This window comes from Rattus norvegicus, chromosome 8 (assembly GCF_021556685.1).
Source record: "Rattus norvegicus strain SHRSP/BbbUtx chromosome 8, alternate assembly SHRSP_T2T, whole genome shotgun sequence".
In the NCBI taxonomy this organism is placed as follows: domain Eukaryota; kingdom Metazoa; phylum Chordata; class Mammalia; order Rodentia; family Muridae; genus Rattus; species Rattus norvegicus.
Window position 1 is genome coordinate 74236056 of NC_141541.1, and position 21726 is coordinate 74257781.

Genomic DNA, 21726 nt, shown 5'->3' on the forward strand with positions numbered 1-21726 from the left:
CTCACATCTTAACCTCCATGTGGATGCTGGGAATCAAACCTCAGTCCTTTGGAAGAGCAACAAGTACTCTTAACTACTGAGCCATCTCTCTATCCCCAGTCTACCATTACTTTTAAAGAAATTGTTTAGTAGGTACTCCAGGATTCAAGAAAACTCTGAGAAGAGCTGGAGACATGGCTTGGCAGTTAATAGAACTTGCTGCTCTCGTGGAGGACCTGGGTTTGATTCCCAACACAAAATTGTGATTCACAGCCATTTGTTACTCCAGTTTGTAGTAATCCAGCTCTCTGTTCTGACCTCTAAAAGCACCAGGCACATACATGGTGCACATACATACATGAAGGTGAAATACCCATACACACAAAATAATGTTTAAAAAAGAAAGAAAACTCTAAAAGCAAAAGGTTGGGAAGCTTCCTAGCTTCCAAAGAGCTGTCTGCTTATTGCCTCGCTTCTGCCACTGTACTTTCTCAGGCTCCCTACATGCTTTCCTAGCCTGTCCAGCCTAGTCAGCGTGCTCATCCTCCACGACTCCAACCGCCCTTACCTGTACTGTGCTCCCAACCCTTCTGTTATGGCAACTGTCCTTTACTGTTTACTTTTTTCTCTCTGGTGATGTTCGATGAAGGAATAAAGTAGTTATCAGACATGGATTTGGAGATTAGAAGCAGCACGTTCTCGTGCAACTGTGCCAAGTTGTCTTTTAAATTCCTATACGCATTTAACAGGCTGATTTGAAGATACTGAAAATGGCTCCTCAGGGAACTGTATTCCATTCCTTATGCATTCTTATGCAAAAACCATCAGTTTCTCCTAAAAGCCCAACTTCTAATACTGCTGCAGCTGACACCCAGATTTTACTGTGAGTTTTTATGACACCCAAATTTTGCCGTGAGTTTTGGTGACTGCAGCCGCATCTACATTATATGGGCTTGTTAGGATACTTCTTGGAACATTTTGTAATATGGGCCCACAGGGAATAAAAACATTCTTAATCTGCCTTTTATATTTTCTATATTATTCTAAATATATGCCAAGTTGTTTTCTTAAGTTCTACATGATATATTTAATTTTTAGGCTTAATCTGAAAATTGATTCCTTATTAGGATTTGTGTATTTGGTTGGTTTTGTTGAAACAGAGTGTTACTGTGTGCTCCTGGCTGACCTGTACTTACCATGTAGACCAGGGTGGCCTAGGATATACAAAAAGTCTGCTTGCTGAGATTAGAGGCATGCACCACCATATCCAACCAAAAAGTTCTGTTTTTAAAGCAACGTTTAGAGCTTTTCCAAATCTTAGCTGTGTATCCGTTACACAAATATTTTTCTTAATCATTCACATTAATAATCTATCAACCAAATCTGTCAACCTAATCATCAGATTTTTTTTAACTGTCATTTGGGCTCTTATACTTATATATTTGTATGGTAGTGAAAAAATAGGTTTGGATCCTGTCAAGGTATATGACCCAGAGTTCATGCCATTAAGTCTATGAATTTAGATCACAGGTAAGTAAATATGATGTAGCAGAAGCCTAAGACCAAAATGTAGAGGCAGAAGTCTGGATTTAGGACTTGCTCAGCTTGAGCAAGTTACTTCAGATCAGTTATCTATTAAAGATAAATAAAAATACTCTTACATAGCCGATAGGATTAATTGAAAGTCTATATAAATTCTATAGCATTGTTTATAGTAGTCTTACACAATACCATGAAGGAAATTTCCTGTGTGATATTAAACAACTAGTGCAAGAAGGAGTCTCCTGGTTTTGAATTATCAGTGATACATTAAATAAAAAGACAAACTACTATTTTTTAAAAAATTATCTTTAATTTTATTTTTATAGTCCAGTCATTATTCCACTCCCAGTCTACCCTCTGACAGTTTCTCATCCCATTCCCTTCTCCCCAAACCCCAACTCCAAGAGGATCTCCTTACTCCCTGGGGCCTCAAGTCTATCAAGGGTTAGGTGCATCTCCCCTCACTAAGGCCAGACCAGGCATCCTCTTCTGTATATGTGTTGGGGGCCTGTATGCTGCCTAGTTGGTGGCTCAATATCAGAGAGATTTCAGGGGTCCCAAGTTAGTTGAGGCTGCTGGTCTTTCTGAGAGGTCGCTCTCCTCGTCAGCTTCTTCCAGCCTTTCCCTAGTTCAACCTCAGGGATTCCTGGCTTGTTCAGTGGCTGGGTGTAAGTATCTGTGTCTGGCTCAGTCAGTTGCTGGTTAGACCTCTCAGAGGTAAGCACACCATGGAATAAGTAATAGTGTCAGGACTTGGAGCTCCCCCTTGAGATGGATCCCAAGTTGGGCTGGTCCCTGGACCTCCTTTCCCTCAGTCTCTTCTCCATTTTTGTCCCTGCAGTTCCTTCAGACAGGAATAATTAATTCTTTATGGTCGTGGACAAAATACTCTTTCACACACTTATGACTGAGTATAAAAGGTAGTATTACAAGCATGTGGACAGTAGGTACCCCTCAAGCTTAGATCCCCTAGTAATGGGACCATGGCAGTAACTGTTGAATGTAGGCCCAGGACAAGAACAGAACGAAGAGGACTTAGTACTCCAGCAGCATTGTTTGCAGACTGTTAACATTCACATCTGAAGTATCCCACCAAGCTTGTGTTTTAGTGGCTTCGACACCAGCTTATGGTGCTGTTGGAAGGTGGCAGAACCTTGTGAGAAAGCACATGTGAAAGGTGTTATTGGGACACTTAATGTTGCCCTGTCATCACTTCCTGGCTGTAGTAATGTGAGCAGCATGCTTCTGCAGCGATGCTTTGCCAAGCTTCAGACACACTGGGCCTAGTGACTGTGGGATGGAACCTCTAAAACAAAGTAAACATTTTCCCTTTTTAAGTTGTTTTTCTCAGACTTTTTTTTAACAATGACTTGAAGCTGACACATGTGCAAAATGTTAAAGTATGTGTACTCTTTGACTCGTTATTTCATCTTCAAAGAATTTACATTCAAGACTTGTTTATATAAATGCCCAAAAATGAATGCTGGATCTTACCTCAGTAAGGGAAAATACTAGCCTAGCATAGATTCTCCAGTACAGAGAGAGGGGGTGGGGGTGAGGGTGGGGTTTTCAGAAGTGAGATCTTCTACAGTTTTAAATTACACATTACATTATACACTATTTTTAATGATGTGATGAAATCATAGGCTATCTTGGAAATTAACTATCCCCTTGCCCAGCTTATGTATGAATGCTGTATGTATATTCTACCCGTACCTTTGTCCTTTAGTAACATCTCCATGAGCACCACTGTTAAGGTATCATCACATGGTCACATTATTTCATAGAGTTGCTCAGGGATGAGTGAGATGCCAGTGGGGTAAGAAACTAAGCATGGCCAAAGTATTGTGTTTATCTGTAAATGGATAGAAGCAAGGTGGTGGTGGTGGGGATCAAATTTCCTTTGCATTTAAACAGCTCAGATAGTCTGTGCCAACGGTATGGCTGTTATGTTTTGTTGTTGTTATTGTTCAATTGGTTGTTGATTTTTTTCAGAGCCTTAATTGTGTTTAAAATGACTTTGAACCTATGATCCTTGTTCTTCAGTCTCCCTAATTGCTGAGGTTGGAGGTCATCGGTACTGCACTGTGCAGGTATAAGAGAGTAAACATTGTTGAGTGTAGCCTTTAGTGCTCTTAGCTAAAGCGAAGAGAGTCGCACAGAGTAAGCTGTGAACAGCCTTCATGGAAGGAGAAAGCCAATGTGAAAGATTGCAACCTTGAGTCACTTTCAGAAAACTCCCATTTTATTTCAAGGAGATTTAAATAATCTTGGGGGTTCATTTAGTTTTCACTCCATATATATTTAAAATCTGCCAAGTTTGCTTTGCTTTTTGTGTGTATGTGCATTTTAGCATCTTGGGTAAGCATGCATTCCATGTAGAAATTCCTGATATTTTTCATCACATGGCATTTGTTAATTAGTCCTCTTTCTTCAAATCAGCTAAATGTCTGGACCAGTGCTAGATACTAACACAAAAATACTATTAACATTCAGTAGTTACTGCCTGCAGTTAATCTTCTGTTTACAGAGAAGACATACATAAACAGAGACAATCTAATAGGAATTTGGCGTGTTTTGTCAGGACGATAAATTGACATGTTGCTGGTATTTGGGTAGCCTCATCTTTCCCTCTTTTATTTCTTCCAAGTGTTCCCTAGAATTGTCATGAATTTAGTTGTTATTGTTCACATGTGTGTTAAGAATCAGCATCCCTTAGCTTTCAGAACACTCTTGGAAATTCAATAGCTATTCTGTCTTTATAATTCCATCACAGGACTGGAGAGCTGGCTCAGTAGTTTAGCACATATACAGCTCTTTCAGTGTTTCTGAGTTTAGTTCTCATCAAAATGCTCATAACTCCAACTCCAAAGGATGATACCCTCACCCACACACAGAATTAAAAGAATGTAAGTCTTTATTTAAAATAAAAAACAAAGCCTTAGTCTGGGTATAATGATGCATGCCTTTAATCCCAACACTAGGGAGGCAGAGTCTGGTGGATCTCTGTGAGTTCAAGGCTAGCTTGGTCTCTATAGCAAGTTCAAGGATGTCCAGAGCTACATTAGAGACTATCTCAACAAAAACAAAAACAAAAGAAAAAAAAAAAACCTAACAACAATCAAAACCCCAAGGCGGTCTTTTTATCCCTTAAGGAGGGCATTTTTACTGAACCTTGAACTAATGGCAGCCCCAGCAATCCTATCTTTATCCTTGATGAAGCTGTGGTTACTGTAAGTTTGAGGCCAGCCTGGGCTACTAAGTGGATTTCCCATTAGTCTAGACTACAATGAAACTACCAACATCTACCCCGCCACCCAATATATATAAATAAAACTACATTGTTCCCTACGTCCCAGAAACTATGCTGGGCATATGAACTCATTCTCACGCTTCCACAGGTACTCCCACCTGTTTGTTTTTTAAACAAAACTGTAGCCTGTAGTGACCAAACTCAGAGCAGTCCTCTCATCTCCAGCTTTGAATAGGTGGAACTATAGATATGAGCCACCATACCTAGGTTAAAGTTTTAATGTAAGTACTAGTTATATATCCATATTTTATTGTAGATAGAGTTTACCTCACAGTTAGACAACTTTAAATAACAATTATTAGGTAATAGTAGAAACAAACTACCAAAGCTTTCTGGTTGTTTTATTTCAGTTCTCAGCCTGATATACATTTAAACTCTCTGTTTAGTTACTGTTTATAGTCCATTGTGGAATCTTTTTACGTAGCAGCAGCTTGAATGCTAAATAAGCAATTAATGTTGGTATGGCTGTTTTAACCCAAATTAAATTCATGATAATTAGTTGTGGTGTTGTAACCTTACTTCCTGTGGTATACAACTTGATATATGTGTGAGACATATGGCTTACAAGATTTACAAGAAAATGCCATTGCTAAATGGAAAGGCTATTTCTGGAAAAATAGTCAGGATGATGTGCTATAATCTTGCACTTTAGGTTTGAGGAGGGTTTAACCTGTGATTAAACTGTTCCTTTTCCTTTGGCTGATTTAATGGGAGGCCTCACTTATGAATGCATTATTTCCAGAGCAGATAAAAGATTATAAAGCTAGCTCAATATGGTGGTTTTTAAGCCTGACATCCTAGTACTAGAGAGACAGAAATAGGATTATTTCAAGTTCAAGGTCAGCCCAGGCTAGAGTGAATTTGTTAACCTAGGTTACAGTGAAACCTGCACCCCTCAGAAAGAGAGAGAGAGAAGTAGTGAGTGTTTATAAAACTACCTTAGTTTCTGATATGGCGTAATCACAGAATCTGGTGCATATTTCCTTTGCTCAGCTTTGCCATCCATGCTCTCATAATTCTTCACAAGAAGAGCCTTCTTTGTCATATATATAGCTTGTATTGCATTTACTCCCAATTTTATTAGAGAATTCTACAACATAATGTTAATTTAAATTATATTAAGCAGTAAATTGGAGATTGCTCTACAAAAGAATGAAAGATTCAGAATTTTCACTTGTATTCATCCCAGAGGTGGGTAAAACATTATTGTATGGTAATCTCTATACAAAGAGTTGTGGAGGTCTGCTGCTACTATATGGGTAGCCATGCAAAATACACAGGCATGGAATAGCATTTAAACAGGCAACTCTCTGTACAGACAGTTCTATTTAATTACAACTACATCTCCTGAAGACACTTTCCTACTTGGTAGTCTTTTTCTTATAATAACCTAAAAAAAAAAAAACTTGGGATAGAAGGCTGTTCTCATCACTAGGAAATCTGTTAAATGACCTTTAAATTATTTCCTTTAAAAGGTATTGTGTCCAAGCTGGATTTGGTGACATACCTGCAATGCCAACAGTCTGGATGTTAAGGCAGGAAGATAGCAAGTTTGAGGCCAGTCTGAACTGTTTATAATGAGGACATGGTCTCAGATGAATAGACAAATAATGTTCTCTGAGTCCTGGTAATATACTAGTCATAAAACAAAGCAATGCCTCATATTTCTCCTGCCCAGCGGCACTTTCCAGTTGGGACTGCATAACACCTACAGAGCGCTGTTTGCTTCTGCTCTGCTCCTAGAAATTTTAATTCTGCAGCTGTGAAGTAAAGCCACGTCATCTGCTTCTGTCTTAAGTTTTAGACATGTTTCAGGTAAACATTGTTCTAGTTGCATGACACTGGTAGCTTACATTTTAATTGTTACTCCATGTGGAACTTAAGTTTAATTCACACTGATCTTGTGGCTTTACAAAGATGAGCCTAGAAGGTAACTAAAGGAAATTATAGTCATAATTAATATTTAAAGAGAAACTAGTTTAAATTCTTCAGTGTTGGGAAAGATTAAAAAAAAAAAACCCATCTGATGAACAGCAAAGGGATTTGCTATAAGTAGGAGAAGCAAATACTAGATTCAAGACTATTGACTTGAAGTCTTTCTACACTAGTATTTTGGAACCCATACCTCTGTAGAAATGCCGTATAGCTCAGCCTGCAAACACCCCCAACGCACACTGAGGCCTTCCGAAGTTTCACATGCAGCAAACAGGAGCTCCTCGCGCTATGAAATTTGTAGACAGAATTTATTACTGACATTATTGCTACAAATTATAAACATTATCCAAAAATGCTTTTGTAAGTTTTTAGTAAATATGGAAATTTATGGCAAGGATCCCCTAGGTTTGATATTGAAAGTTGTTGAAGACAAGCAACTAATCACTCTGACCTGACTTGGAGTATTTAAGTATTTAAAAAGAGGATAATGTGCCTAGACTTGGGAATTCAACCAAGTAAAGGAAGAATGATTTTATTAAATAGGGTTAGCTTTGGTTTTTCTTTTTTTAAATAAAGCATATACCTGTAGTTCAGTTAGATTAAGAAAACCCTGGAAACAGCTCTAGAGTCGTAGGTTAGTGGTACACCATTCACCTAAGGTTTAGTCCCAACATCTCAACAAAAGGGTTTGTAGAGGGGGCATGTAAAAGGATGGAGAGTCCACAGACATCAAATACCAAACTCTTTTGTTTTTTTAAAGATTTATTTATTTATTATAAGTACACTGTAGCTGTCTTCAGACACACCAGAAGAGGGCATCGGATCCCATTACAGCTGGTTGTGAGCCACCATGTGGTTGCTGGGATTTGAACTCAGGACCTCTGGAAGAGCAGTTGGGGCTCTTAACCGCTGAGCCATCTCTCCAGCCCCCAAACTCTTTTGTGTACTACATTTATTCCTGTTGCTGTGTTATATCCTAAAGGTACTTGGTGTTTCTCGTTGGAGTTCTGTAAGATTTCCCTTCCATTTAAATGAGCTTTTCTTCATAGAACCACCACACCCAAAAATTTCTGCTTCCATCTCATTTGGAATCATACATTGATTCCTGTAATCATTGTAACTATGCAGGTTGCTTTTTGCAATGATCAGAAGTTCTGGGGACTGGAGAGATAGCTCAGTTGGTAAATTTAAGACCAAAAGTTCAACACCCCACCCTATAACCATGTAAAAAGCCAGGCACAGTGGTGCACCCTTGTAACCTCAGGAACAACACCGAAGGTTGACTCTGGCCTACACACAAATGTACACATACATCTGCACTGCACAGCACAAATACACACACACACACACACACACACACACACACCAAAAAACAGCCAACAGATCCTGATAAAACCAACTTTGAAAAAAATAATAGTAATGTTAGGAAAATAAAATTTAAAGTATATCCCCAAATTCCATCTATCATTGTATTTGAAAGATAAAAGGAATTAATCTCTTCAGTAGAATATTCTACATTGAATTTCTCAGCAAGGTTCCTTGGAAACAACTGTTACAATTAAATGTTTAAAATTAACTGAAAAATGACTTCAGAACAACAGGAGGAGGGGGGAAAGACAATTCAATTTCAACCCTGTTTCTGTTTAAAGACAGAATAAAAATAGCTCCAGAAGTAGGAGGAGCCAGGAGTACCTTACTAGAAATTACTGGAATGCTCCAGTGGTTTGGGGTCTAAGAGGCACAAGATAGATTGATGAAGTACATGAAAAAGCTAAGCATGTACACTTTGTGGCAGTGAGTCACAGTATCTCAAGATATATATATAAGACCTTCCTGCAGCTGGAGAGATGGCTCAATGGTTAAGAGCACTGACTGTTCTTCCAGAGGTCCTGAGTTCAAATCCCAGCAACCACATGGTGGCTCACAACCAGCTGTAATGGGATCTGATGCTCTCGTTTGGTGTGTCTGAAGACAACTACAATGTACTTATGTATAATAAATAAATACATCTTTTCAAAAAAAAAAAAGGCCTCCCTTGGGGAAAAGGATAATTATGTTGTAGGTATAGGATAGGTATGTGCTGCTTCTGCCTGTATTTCATCCATATAAATTAGAAACAATGGTGGCTAGAGAGACAAGACAGTTCAACCGTAAAGAGTTCTTCCTTCTCTTGTGGAGGACTGCAGTTCAGATCCCAGCATCTTCATCTCATAATTACCTGTTACTGAAGCTCCAGAGGATCTGATGCCCTCTTCTAGCCTCCATGGGCACCAGTACACACATGGCATACATACATGTACACATACATACAAAATTTTTTTTTGGGTTGTGAGTCTAGCCCCTTAACAGCTAAGCCATCAACCCAGTCCCAAAAATAACTCTTTAAAAAAATAAAAAGATGGATGCCAGGCATGGTGGTACACTCTGGAGCCAGAGGCAGGTAGATTTCTGAGTTCAAGGCCAGCCTTGTCTACAGATCAAGTTCCAAAACAGCCAAGGCTAAACAGGGAAACCTTGTCTCAAAAAAACAAAACAAAACAAAACAAAAAAAAAACCCTAAAATAAGTAAATAGATAGATAAAATTATATTCTGTTAAACTTTGAAGGAGGGGTTGTAGTAATGGACAACATACATAATTCTAGACTTCTGTACCTGTGTACCTGTGGGATGGGAATGTTGGTGCTAAATAAGATGAGGTCTGTAGCTTTCTAAGTATCCACTGTTCTCATGGCGTCATTTTATAAGCACTTATCGAATACCTTGTTTTTATGATTCACCATAAAGAGGAATTAATTCACAAGTTGCTGTTTAGGTGAGAAAACCTGGATTTTTAGCTTTACATATCTATGAATTTCAAATTTGGGAAAACTGCAGCATTTGAGATTTTAGTTTCTCCCTTTCCTTTCATAATTACTTAACAGCAACAAATGCTAAGTGTCTGTTGACTTCTAGCTGAGAGAAACAAATCCCTACAGAGATTCTGTGTGAGAGGAAAGCCAGTTGTGCTGGCCTAGGGCCAGGCTGCACCTCTTTGGCCTACCCTCTTCAATCTGAATTCTCCATGGGGCAGCAACTCTTTTTTTTTTTTTTTTTTTGGCTTTAGCAGTGAGCCCTGGGAGTGCTAATGAAGCCAGCTAATGTAACAAGGTTTGTTAGCTTAGATTTGAGCTCTTGAGGCTTCCTTTGAACCTTTTATGACCGTGCACTTTCAGGCATCCTTTGGGAAGAATAGTTTACACCCTGAAGCAATAATGGATTAGGACCATTTTCTTTTATACAGCAGTGGAAAGGCCTTTGGCACTCTGGTATTAAATAACTACCTATTCGGACATGTTGTGCAATGACTGCCTTTTCCACCCAGTAAGAGTTCCCACTGAAGCCATTACACTCAGTCTAATTTTTTCCAAGAGGGACTGTAAAAGGAAATTGAAATCTTATAGATTACACTTTATATTCCATTCATTGCATTCGTCTTATGCTTTGTGTCTCTCACTCTGTACCTCATTCACCCTTCTGCTTTCAGGTGAAGGTCTCCCACAGGTTTATTACTTTGGACCATGTGGGAAGTACAATGCCATGGTGCTGGAACTCCTCGGCCCTAGCTTGGAAGACTTGTTTGACCTCTGTGACCGAACGTTTACTTTGAAGACGGTGTTAATGATAGCCATCCAGTTGGTAAGTTGGTGTGCAGTTCCAGAGGATAAATAGACCCCTTACCCACCTCCATGAGGGCCCTTAGTGATGTATTAGCTGCAGTGACATCTGGTGACTTAGTTTTTTCAGGCTTAATGGCATTCTAGAAGGATTTAGTCTGAAAGGAGTTGTTGTAGCTGCTGCTTTAGCCAGTTCCTGTGTATAATTTGGCCACAAAGCCTCTTGACCAGTATGTAAGACACCAGACAACAACTAAGGTAGGTTCTTAGTCACACAACTTAAAGGGCTATAAAAGGGTTAACTGAGAGAAGTCAGTGCATCTGCACTTTGCTTTATTTTTAGAATTTGCACCTTGAAGCAGAACCATTCCTGTAACTGAAGTGGAGAAATAGAATTTACATTAGGGAGAAAGAGGACGAATAGGTGGAGCTGTGCAAATGCAAGTACTTGAATCAGCATCTTATTTATAGGTCGTAGGCACACAGCCATGAGCTCTTACCATGCCTTCTTTATTTCACTGTGGAGACTAGAAAAGATTTAAGGTACTAGCCATGCCTTTATTCAAAGCCATGTGACAGATTTTATAGATAATATACCATATGACGTGTGGCATATTATATACTTGTGAGCTGGCCAAGAGGCTTGCAGCCAAATTAAACACTAGTTCCACCTTAAGCAGAAGTTGGTTTTTGTTTTCTTTTCTTTTCTTTTCTTTTTGACCTTCATGGGAAGAATTTGAATATTGCATTGTTTTATTTTGTTCTGTGGTATTATCTCACCAATTTAGTTAGACTGGCTTTGAACTTTAGATATTCTTGCTTCAGCCTCCTGAGTGCTAGGGTGGTTGTGGACCACCCCCCTTCCACAGCCTTGAGGTACCTCTTAATTCATGTGAAGTAGTGATGATCTTACCATCATCCTATACCAATTTGGAAATACTTGAAAATTGACCAGACTCCAGAATTTAAGCCTTCCTTTTTATGCTAAGTAGAAATGCTTTATAGATAGAATTGTTTAATTAAATTTGAAACAATGTTACAATTACTTTCTTTGAGCTGTGGTCACTATACTGAGCATCCTCCTCCTGTTGCCAGCCAGATGTCTAATGTCAGGCTAGCATCAATTTTACTGGTCCCCTAGTTTTTTATTTCTGTAATAACAAGATTGTTAAAGAGTCCTGAGCAGCTAACAATAGAAAGTGTGGGTAGGAGGTGAAGTAGCAGTGACACCTGTCTCAGAGGGCACATTTGCAAGTTATAATATGTAAAGTAAAAATATTACGATCTTAGCCAAATTGAACCATCTCATTTTTTTCTCTTAATCTTAATAGTTGTTATATATTTGTAACAAAAAGTATTTGGATGTGGGGGCATGTTGGAAATAGACTCAGCAGTTAAAAGCAGTTACTGCTCATGCAGAAAATCTGAATTTGGTTCCCAGTACCTACATCAGACAGCCAACACTGCCTGTAACTCCATTTCCAGAGAATCTGATAGTCTCTGGCCTTGTGGAACATGCACACAATTGGTGTATATAAACTCAGAAGGCTCACACACATATGTATAAGTAAAATCACAAAACAAACCTTAAAATATAGTCTTAGTTTATGAGGGTAAAGTGGAAGATAAATAAGAGTGGACTTTGTTGTTGTTGTTGTTGTTGTTGTTTTTTGAGACAAGGTCTTACTCTGTATCTCTGTCTGGCCTGGAACTTTTTTATGTAGATCAGGTTGGCATTGAACTTATAGATATCCATCCATCTTGGATTAAAAGCATGTACTACCACACCCAGCCAAGAGATGTTTTAATTTTAATTTCAGAAGCCTTATGCTGAGCCAGAGACAGTGGCATATCTATAGTGGCAGCTACTTAGAAGACCCGAATAAGAACATTGCTTAAGTCCAAGAGCTCAAGACCTAGCCTAGGCTGCAGAGTGACACAGAACAATGGGAAGGAAAGAATAAAACTGGGGTGGGTGGAATGGGGAGTGAATGTGAGGGAGAGCCCAGTGAAATGGCTCAACAGGACTTGCCACCAAGTCTGACAAGTTAAGGTTAGCTCTCGGGTCCACACGGTAGAAAGACCTGACTCCTACAACTTATCTTCTGACCATGATATATGTGGTCATGAATGTACACATGCACATACATACATGCATGCACACAGAAAGACCTGACTCCTACAAGTTATCTTCTGACTGCCACACACACACCTATGACTGCACTTGTACACACACAGTAAGTAAGTAAGTAAGTAAATAAACAAAAAAAAAAAATTAGAAGAAATATTTTGGGCCAGGACAGCACTTGGGAGGCAGAGGTAAGCAGATCTCTATGAGTTCCAGGACAGTCAAGCTATATAGTGAAATCACATCCCCAAAAAAAGTATTTTGGATTCTCCCTCCCCTGGCATGCTTATTTCAAGGTATTTCCATTATTATTTTTTCTTTCTTTTAGCTTTCTCGAATGGAGTATGTACACTCAAAGAATCTCATTTACCGAGATGTCAAACCAGAGAACTTCTTGATTGGCCGACAAGGCAATAAGAAAGAGCATGTAATACACATTATAGATTTTGGACTGGCCAAGGAATACATTGATCCTGAAACCAAAAAACACATACCTTACAGAGAGCACAAAAGCTTAACTGGAACTGCGCGATACATGTCTATCAACACACATCTAGGCAAAGGTGTGTTGAAAGGGGCAGGTTACTTGAGCAACTTTTTTTCCCCAATAGCACTTTATTGTACATTACATTGTGCATTACAACTTGTACCATTTGTTGCATCATAAGGTAAGTGACATTTTTATATTTGAGATGTTGAAATGGTAAGTTGGTGATGTCCCCATATACCTTAATACTGTGTTTTCTGATGCTTCATTTTTCAGCAGTTTAAGGGTTATTGCAAGATGAAAGTAGTATTTGGGTTAAGTAATGAGATATATTTACATATGTATGACTCTATATACACATAAAAGGAGGACATCAGGCTATCCCTATGTTAATGAAGAGGTATCACTAAACCTGAGGCTGGAGAGATGGCTCACCAGTTAAGAGCACAGGCTGTTCTTCCAGAAGACCAGGTTTGGTTCTCAGCACTCACATGTCAACTGTCTGTACCTTTAGTTCCAAGGAGTGTGATCTGTTCTGAACTCCTTGGGACCAGGAACACATGTGGTACACAGATATACATGCAGGCAAAACATGATGTGGATCCCACATGGTAGTTATGTTTATTATTCTATGAAGTGTGCTTTGAGCACCCACCCAGTGTGGTAGCAGAGCACTCCAACATCCTGGTGCTGCCGCTGCCGCTGGCCATCTCCAGAGTGAGGTTTCCTGAGGTGGAAGTGTTCTTCAGGTCAGAGCTAACATATCCTAACATTATGTCTGTTCTCTACTTCTCTACATTTTGTAAAGAATTCTCTCTCTCCTTCTCTCTTTCTCTCTTGTGTATGGGGTGTGTGTGTGTGTGTGTGTGTGTGTGTGTTTCTAGACAGGGTTTCACTACGTAGCCATGGCCAGACTTGACTTGAATTTAGAGATCTGCATACCTCTAACTCCGAAATTCTGAGATTCTTTAATCTCACGTGCCCCTGAGCCTGGCAAAAATTCTTGTAGTTGGGTATAGTGGTACGATCTTTAATTTCAGCACTCTAGAGCATAGGCAGATGGATCCCTGAGTTTGAGACCAACCTCATCTCCATAGCAAGTTCCAGGTCAACTGAACTGAACCATGTCTCAAACAAAGCATGACTTCTAAGCCCTATCTCAGGTATCACACTAGAGAAGTCTCCACGGGAGCTCTGACGCTGTTGGCTTTAAATGTGTTCTGTTTTTTAAGTTGTAATAAGGGAGGGAGACCCTGGGAAATACGTAGTCAAATAACTCAGAGAAGTACTTTTCATTTTGCAATGAAAATGAGCAAAGGGAAAGTATTCTACCTGGCATTACGTCTGATGAGCTACCTCCTATTGATTAAGACGGCCCAACTTGTGTTAGTTAATGGTTAAAATTAGAGAACATTCCTTTTCTTTGAACAAAATATATTTAGCCTAAAATTGGGTGCTGAGCCTGTTAAAGCAAGCACATTTTTCTTATAAGCTGAAAGTGAGCTTTCACCATGTTGAAGATATTTGTGTCTTGTTCATTTCCTAGTAGTGACATTCTTCTTTGAAAACAAAAATACCCATTTGAAAAAGTGAGGAGGACCTATTGGATTAATGAATGAAACAAGTGCAGAGTATCCAAACGAGTATGGAGAAAACACATGTTGGTTCTCTCATTAACAGTTTAAGACCTAACTGCACAGTGGTGACACACACCTTTAATCCTAGCACTTGGGAGGCAGAGGCAGTGAGTTAGAGGCCAATATGGTCTACAGAGCAAGTTTCCAGAACAGCCTGGGCTACACCGAGAAACCCTGTCTAAACTTAAGAAGAAAAGAAACAAACAAACAAACAAACAAACAAAAAAAAACAGAAGATTTAAGACCTAATGGTTTGGTATTATTTTAAATTTTAGAGCTCAAAAATGATTTTTCAAATTATCTAAAATGACCACTTTATTTTCATATATGAAACTGAGGCCCAAAGTAGGTGGCTTGGCAGTGTTTTCATTTTACTGAGCGGAGTTAACGAGTTCATAAAAACGGTAAGCACAGACCTAGGTCTCACACCTTCTTTAGGTATCGTAGTTTCTCCATTCTGTATCCCAGAGCTATGTTTTGATCCTTCTCAGGACTTAAAGAGCTACATCATATTTTTTGTCTTTGAAAATTGTAAATCTGTGGAGAGCTTGCCCTCTAGTGCTCATTTAGCTACAATTCAAGCATTTGCCTAGGGCATTTTTTATTATCAAGAGGCTTCCTTGTTATACACAGGAAACAGATGTAAAAGTGGAGAGGTGTGATACTGTTTGAGAAATTTTCCTGCTGTGTTTCCCCTTTCTGCTCTGCTCACCTCACATACTCTGTTCCTCTCCTTATTTCTTATGCTCTGTTAACAAACATTTTGTCTGACTACGTGTTTTCAACCCTGTATTTTATTGCAAATTTTAGATGACCCATGTAGGCAAACTGTCTGGAGATCTGGCTGTTTTATTATATCCTTAATCCAGGACTCACTCATTCAAGGAAGACCCTTCACAAAATTATGCCCTTTTTCTATTGGAAACTGCCTTTTCAGAACCCTTCTTGCCAGGCACAGTGGCCCATTTCTGTAATCCCATTACTGTATAAGCAGAAGGCAGGAGGATCACCAAAAGTTCTGAGCTTCATAGTGAATTCCAGGCTAGCCTGGGCTACCAAATGAAACATCGTCCTCAAAAACAAAACAAAAAAATCAAGGAAAATTGCCCTTCTGTCACAGTACTATTTACAAAGTTGCCTTTTCAGAAGGGGGTACCCTGAAATAAAGAAGATGCCCTGGAGGTATATGAGTGTAGGAAGTGTTTTGAAGGCAAATATGAAGTAGTAGCAAGGTACAATAGTATGTGCAGGTGAGAGTAACAATAAAAGCTTTCTTTTTTTTTAGATTTATTTATTTTATTTACATGAGTATACTATAGCTGTCTTCAGCATACCAGAAAAGGGCATCAGATCTCATTACAGAGGGTTGTGACTCACCATGTGGTTGTTGGGAATTGAACTCAGGACCTCTGGAAGAGCAGTCAGTGCTCTCAACCGCTGAGCCATCTCTCCAGCGCCAATAAAAGCTTTTTAAGTTGAAATATTTTAACAACATAAAAATGAACAGTACTTTACAGGGTAGATAAAGTGTTAAAATATTTCTTGTTTACTGTACGAGGAGTAAGGGGTGTGTGAGTGTGTGTGTGTGCGTGTGTGTGTGTGTGTGTGTGTGTGTGTGTAAATCTATCTTTATATTATTAACCCTCTAACTCCTCCTGGACCTCCTCCTCCAATGCTTCTCACACCTTCATCTTTTCCTTTCTTCTTACTTCTCCTCTTCTAAATAACCCACTGAGTCCAGTTAGAGTTAACTTCAAGATTATAAGCCACACTCCAGAAATGACTTCCCTCTTCCTCCAGCAACCATTAGTTGCCAGTCACTCCTCGGCTGAGGGTGGGGCCTCATGAGCATCTCCCCCACCCATGTTGGAGTTACTGACTGGCTTGCTCCTCTGCAGGTAACTAACTGCTGTAAGTTCGTGAGTGCAGTGGCCGTGTCCTATCTAGGAGACATCGTCTTATAGCACTCCTCTCCATCCTCCAACCTTTACATTCTTTTTTTATTCTTTTTTGTTTGTTTTTTGTTTTGTTTTTTTCTTTTTATTGGATATTTTCTTTACTTACATTTCAAATGTTACCCCTTTCCCGATTTCCCTTCTGGTGTCCCCCTATCCCTTCCCTCCTCCCCCTGCCTCCATGAGAGTGTTCACCTACCTACCCACCCACCCCCTCCCATCTCCCTGCCCTGGCTTTCCCCTACATGAGGGCATTGAGCCTTTACAGGGCCAAGGGCCTCTTCTCTCATTGATGCCCAATAAGGCCATCCTCTGCTACATGTGTGGCTGGAGCCATGGATCCCTCCCTCATTGGTTGGTGGTTTAGTCTCTGGGAGCTCTAAGTGGGTCTGGTTGGTTGATATTGTTCTTCCTCTGGGGTTGAAAACCACTTCAGCTCCTTCAGTCCTCTCCCTAACTTCAACCTTCACATTCTTCACATTCTTCATGATGGTCCTTTAGTCTTCCTGGAGGGTAGAGATGTCTCATTGTGGGGGAGCACTCAGCAGTCACTTATTCTCAGGACATTGAAAGTGAGGAGTCTCTCAAAAACTTTTCTGGCAAAAGTTGAGAGCAGCACTGATACATGGGTAGTTTGATGTCTCTTTAAGCAAAAACAATAGTAGGCTCCCCACTTAGGGCCCATTTTCTCACCAGCATGACACTTTGACCAGGTTTACAGTATTACTACTCATTCCATTTTGTGCACATTTCCCATAATTTGAGGCAGCAGTTACATATGTTGTGCTGTACTTTTAGGCTATGGCTTTCCCCACCTAGATAACAATCTTGGATTTTACTTTACACTCAGAAGATCAGAATCAAGTTGAAGGCAGTAACTTAGCAAAGCGGTGTGATGCAGTCCTGTAATCCCAACACTTGGGAAGCTAAGGTATAAGGGTCATGAGTTTTAGGCCAGCTTGTCTTAAGAAATAAAACACATTCAAGGTAGTCTCTTAGTTCTCCTTATTTACACACACACACACACACACACACACACACACACACACATACACACACACACACCATTCCTACCCCCACCCCTGATTTTCAGCCAGGGTATCAAGTAGTTCAAGCTGGCCTTGAACTCACCAAAATCATCTGCGTCTGCCTCTTTAGTACTAGGGTTAAAAATGTACACTACTAAACCCAGCTGTAATCTCTTTTGGGGAAGCTCTAAATTTGGCTGAAATAAAAAGTAAACACAAATCATGCCTGTAATTTTAACAGTTGAGAAGTAGAGACAGGAGGATCATCCTGAGGCAGAAAGCAGATTTGAGGCTGTCTTGTGCTACATTAAAGCCTAGCTCTGGGGTTGGGGATTTAGCTCAGTGGTAGAGTGCTTGCCTAGCAAGCACAAGGCCCTGGGTTCGGTGCCCAGCTCTGAAAAAAAGGGAAAAAAAAAAAGCCTAGCTCTGTAAAACAAGAACAATAAATAATAAACATCTTTACAAGCCATAGCTGGTAAGCTCAAAGTAGATGCATATACTAGTTAGTGTTCAGTTGACATCCAAAGACTGCTTCTTAGGTAAAGTCACACGTTTTTGTGAACTATTCCGCAGTTACTTACTAATTTATCTTCCTATTTCAAAAGATAGAAAAGCTAGCAAGTTATTTTAGTCAAGTTCCAAAGATAGCAACTTGTTTTGTGTATCAATAGAGGATACCTTTAGTGTTAAACCTTTAGTTTTAATGTAATTATGGGATACTTGGTACAAGTAGGTTAACAAAATAGTAATATATTGTTCTCTGCTGACTTGAAACTACAGTGTTAGTTTTTGTGATGAGTTAAAATTGCTAAACATGTCGGGGGAGGGGTGATGGTGCTTGCCTTTAATCCCAGGGCAGGCAGATCTCTGTGAGTTCCAGGCCAGCCTGGTGTACACAACAACAGACAGCCAGAGCTACACAGAAAAACCCTGTCTTGGGGAAAAACTTGCTAACATGTATTCTAGGTATTCTGCATCTTGCGTCTTTGCAGGCCTAGTTCAAGTGGACTATTTTAAAGTAGCTTCACCTGCTCAGACTGCTGCTTAGTTTCTCCTGTGGTAGCCAAACTAAACAAGTCCTGTTATTCATGTATTATCTCATGCTCAGGCAGGTGAGTGTTGAATATGCTTCATCCACCAACTAGCATTGAGCTAGTTTTAATTTAGAATTTACTCTTCACTTGCTCTTTACTTGTTAACAACAAAGGACAGCCACTTATTTTTTTTTTCAGTTTTAATATAAAATTTTATTCCTGGTTCAAGTGTACAAAGATTAGTAAGCAGAACCTTTCTAGAGCAGAAGGGCTTTGGGAGGGATTGTTTGGTTCTAAAGCTCTTTCTGCTTTAATAACTGCAAACATAATGTGTGTGATCTATCTTCCCTCTTAGAGCAAAGCCGGCGGGATGATTTGGAAGCCCTGGGCCATATGTTCATGTACTTCCTTCGAGGCAGCCTACCCTGGCAAGGACTCAAGGTATCCTGAAAGTGCTTTGTCTCTGCTCAGTTGATAATGAAAGGACTGCCTAGCATGATGTCTCTAAAAAGCACAAAGGGGAAGGCAGGCTTCAGAGATGAGAAGCAGGGATTAGTGACATTAGCTCACATTGTAAATGGTCACCTGGGCTTTGGGAGCTCGGTTTGTTCACATTTGGCTTCTGTGCCTTCTTATCTTAACCCCTGCCTCTTCGTGTTTAGTTTTCCATACTCCCTTCCGCTCTCCCTCCTCTTTCTCCCAGCCTTGGCAGTGCTGCTTTTCTCTGTGTGTTGGTAGCACTAGCATTATAGAGCAGGAGGAGTGTTCCCCAGCAATAGGGAAAATTTTACAACAAATTGATGACAGCAGCTGCTACACGTTTACCAGAAATGCCAACAGGGTTCCCCAGACTCCTAAGGAGAACTGGGAAGTAATTTATTACTCCTACATAGGCAAAGAACTCACCTTAACAAAAACAGCAGAAAAAGATTCAGGCTTAACATTGCTGTTTAAATACATTATTGAGTAAATAACTTTCAGATAGTAGCCACTTCTTGCCAACAATGTTTTAGTCACTTTTTTTAGGTAGATGTTTCTTTAAGTAGATGTGAGTAAACTCTTTATGAAGTAATAAGCATTATCATTACTCTGTGACTATTATTAGGAAGTTTAAACTCCTAACCCTTCCCATAGTCAGATATAAAGTAATTTTTTAGTTGTAACTTGGAAAGAATCTTAATCTTTTATTTGAGGTATTCATATATTTCCTTCCTCCAGGTGGGCCGAATAATCCATTTTTTCCATGTTTTCTAGGACATAGCTTCTACACCCATTCATTCTCACTGATTAAACACAGGGCCTTGTACATTCTAGGCAAATGTTCTTTCTCTGAGCTACAGCCAGACCCTCCTATTCTCTAAATAAAATTTTTCTTAAATTTCTGTCCTGACAATCATCATCTAGTCATGTATATCTTTCATTAATAGTGACATGTTACATATAGCTACATATCCTGCTCACTGGTAGTGTATAACTTAGTTATTTGCTTGAAATTCTCATGGACTCTGAGACCCCATTTTAGTGGTAGTCGTGGATTTAGAATCTCTCCAACTTACTTTTCCTCGCTGTTATTTTATTCTGGGTGAGGCAGACCAGTTAAAGCCTCAGGAAGAGTCCGAGGTCCAGAAGCTTCCTATGTTTGTTCCTGTGTGCTGTATTTGCACTGCTCTGACCCACTGGCACATGTTTACTTGTAAGCAAGCCCTATTCTGCAGGTAGCTTTCATTTGTCTGGAGAGGTTTTGTTTGTTGCTTTGTTTCCCTTGTTGGTAAAGCTACATCCTCAACCCTGGAAACATTAAAGGATGAGTCTCCAGTCTTTTGAACTCGATGCTAGTTTTTCTCACCTTTGAAATATAAGAAGATAAATTATTAGCTACAGAAAAGTTATGACTTCACCTGAGAAAACATATTCTTTGGATGTCAAATAATGCTAATAATACATGCATCTCCACTGAGTGTACCAGAAACTGGACCTGGCCTTGGAGGGAGAAGGGCTGATCACTGTTGGACTCTTCACTAGCCATGGGGGTTCTCTAAGCTGCTGCAGGTTTTAAAACACTGCTGCATAATGTTTCTGCCTTCTTATCCAGTCTGTCCATCTCATCTGAGACTGCTACACATATTTGCAAGTGAAACTTTCCAAAGCTCAGCAGAGGTTTGTAGGTATCTAAACACAGCCTGGCTAAAAAAAGTGAGATCCACTCATAAATCCCACAAGTTTGAATGAAAATAACTATTGTGGCTGCTAGAGAGAAGACTCAGTGGTTTTAGAGCGTGTAAACTCTTGTAGAGCACCCACGTTCATTCCCCCAGCCCCTACCAGTTAACTCACAGCCACCCATAACTCCAGCCTCAGGAAACTGGCCTCCTCTTCTGGGTTCATATGCCACATACAGATGCACACATATGCACATAATTGAAAGTAAAATCTTAAAAAAGACTATAACTGCTGTGTCTAAAAACATCCTTAAACCTACTTAGTATTTTGTCCTGATGATTTTATTTCTTTACTTTCTACAGGCTGATACATTAAAAGAGAGATATCAGAAAATTGGTGATACCAAAAGGAGTACTCCCATCGAAGCTCTCTGTGAGAACTTTCCAGGTAAGATAAAATTCAGCAAGTGTGACTGATGCTTCGAAGTAGATAATGTCACTGTATCTATAAATACTAGTAGGTATTGACCAGATCATTTAAATTTTTTTATTACTATTCAGCCTAAAGAAGGTATCACTTTTATTTGGTCCATAAAGAAAACATTAGTGTCAGGTAATCTGTGTTGATATCTCTCGTGTGGCTGAGAGCTTACTTAACCTGGGGAGGCATTCAGTTAACAGGAATGGCTTTTTACCTCTTTCTTAACAGAGGAGATGATGACCTACCTTCGATATGTCAGGAGATTAGACTTCTTTGAAAAACCTGATTATGAGTATTTACGGAACCTCTTCACAGATCTGTTTGAACGGAAAGGCTATACTTTTGACTATGCCTATGATTGGGTTGGAAGGCCTATTGTAAGTATCCTTTAAAA

At 39.6% G+C, this 21726-nt stretch overlaps 1 protein-coding gene and 1 long non-coding RNA gene across 13 annotated transcripts in view; one reads left to right on the top strand and one right to left on the bottom strand.

Annotated features, from left to right (window-relative positions):
- Csnk1g1 (casein kinase 1, gamma 1) overlaps window positions 1-21726 on the top strand; it is a 137178-nt gene that overhangs the window by 82878 nt on the left and 32574 nt on the right. For all 12 annotated transcript variants that reach the window (NM_001431619.1, NM_001431621.1, NM_001431618.1 and 9 more), the window contains 5 exon segments: window positions 10294-10445; window positions 12880-13114; window positions 19048-19133; window positions 21215-21299; window positions 21561-21709. In NM_001431619.1, the coding sequence (NP_001418548.1) occupies window positions 10294-10445; window positions 12880-13114; window positions 19048-19133; window positions 21215-21299; window positions 21561-21709 (707 nt within the window).
- The window catches only part of LOC148004211 (uncharacterized), a 37708-nt gene continuing 17801 nt past the window's right edge, over window positions 1820-21726 (bottom strand). Inside the window, exons 2-4 of the long non-coding RNA XR_015627788.1 lie at window positions 6960-7055; window positions 5773-5924; window positions 1820-2674 (exon numbers count right to left, since the gene is read on the bottom strand). This is a non-coding gene — a long non-coding RNA (uncharacterized LOC148004211). The remainder of the gene's footprint in view (window positions 2675-5772; window positions 5925-6959; window positions 7056-21726) is intronic.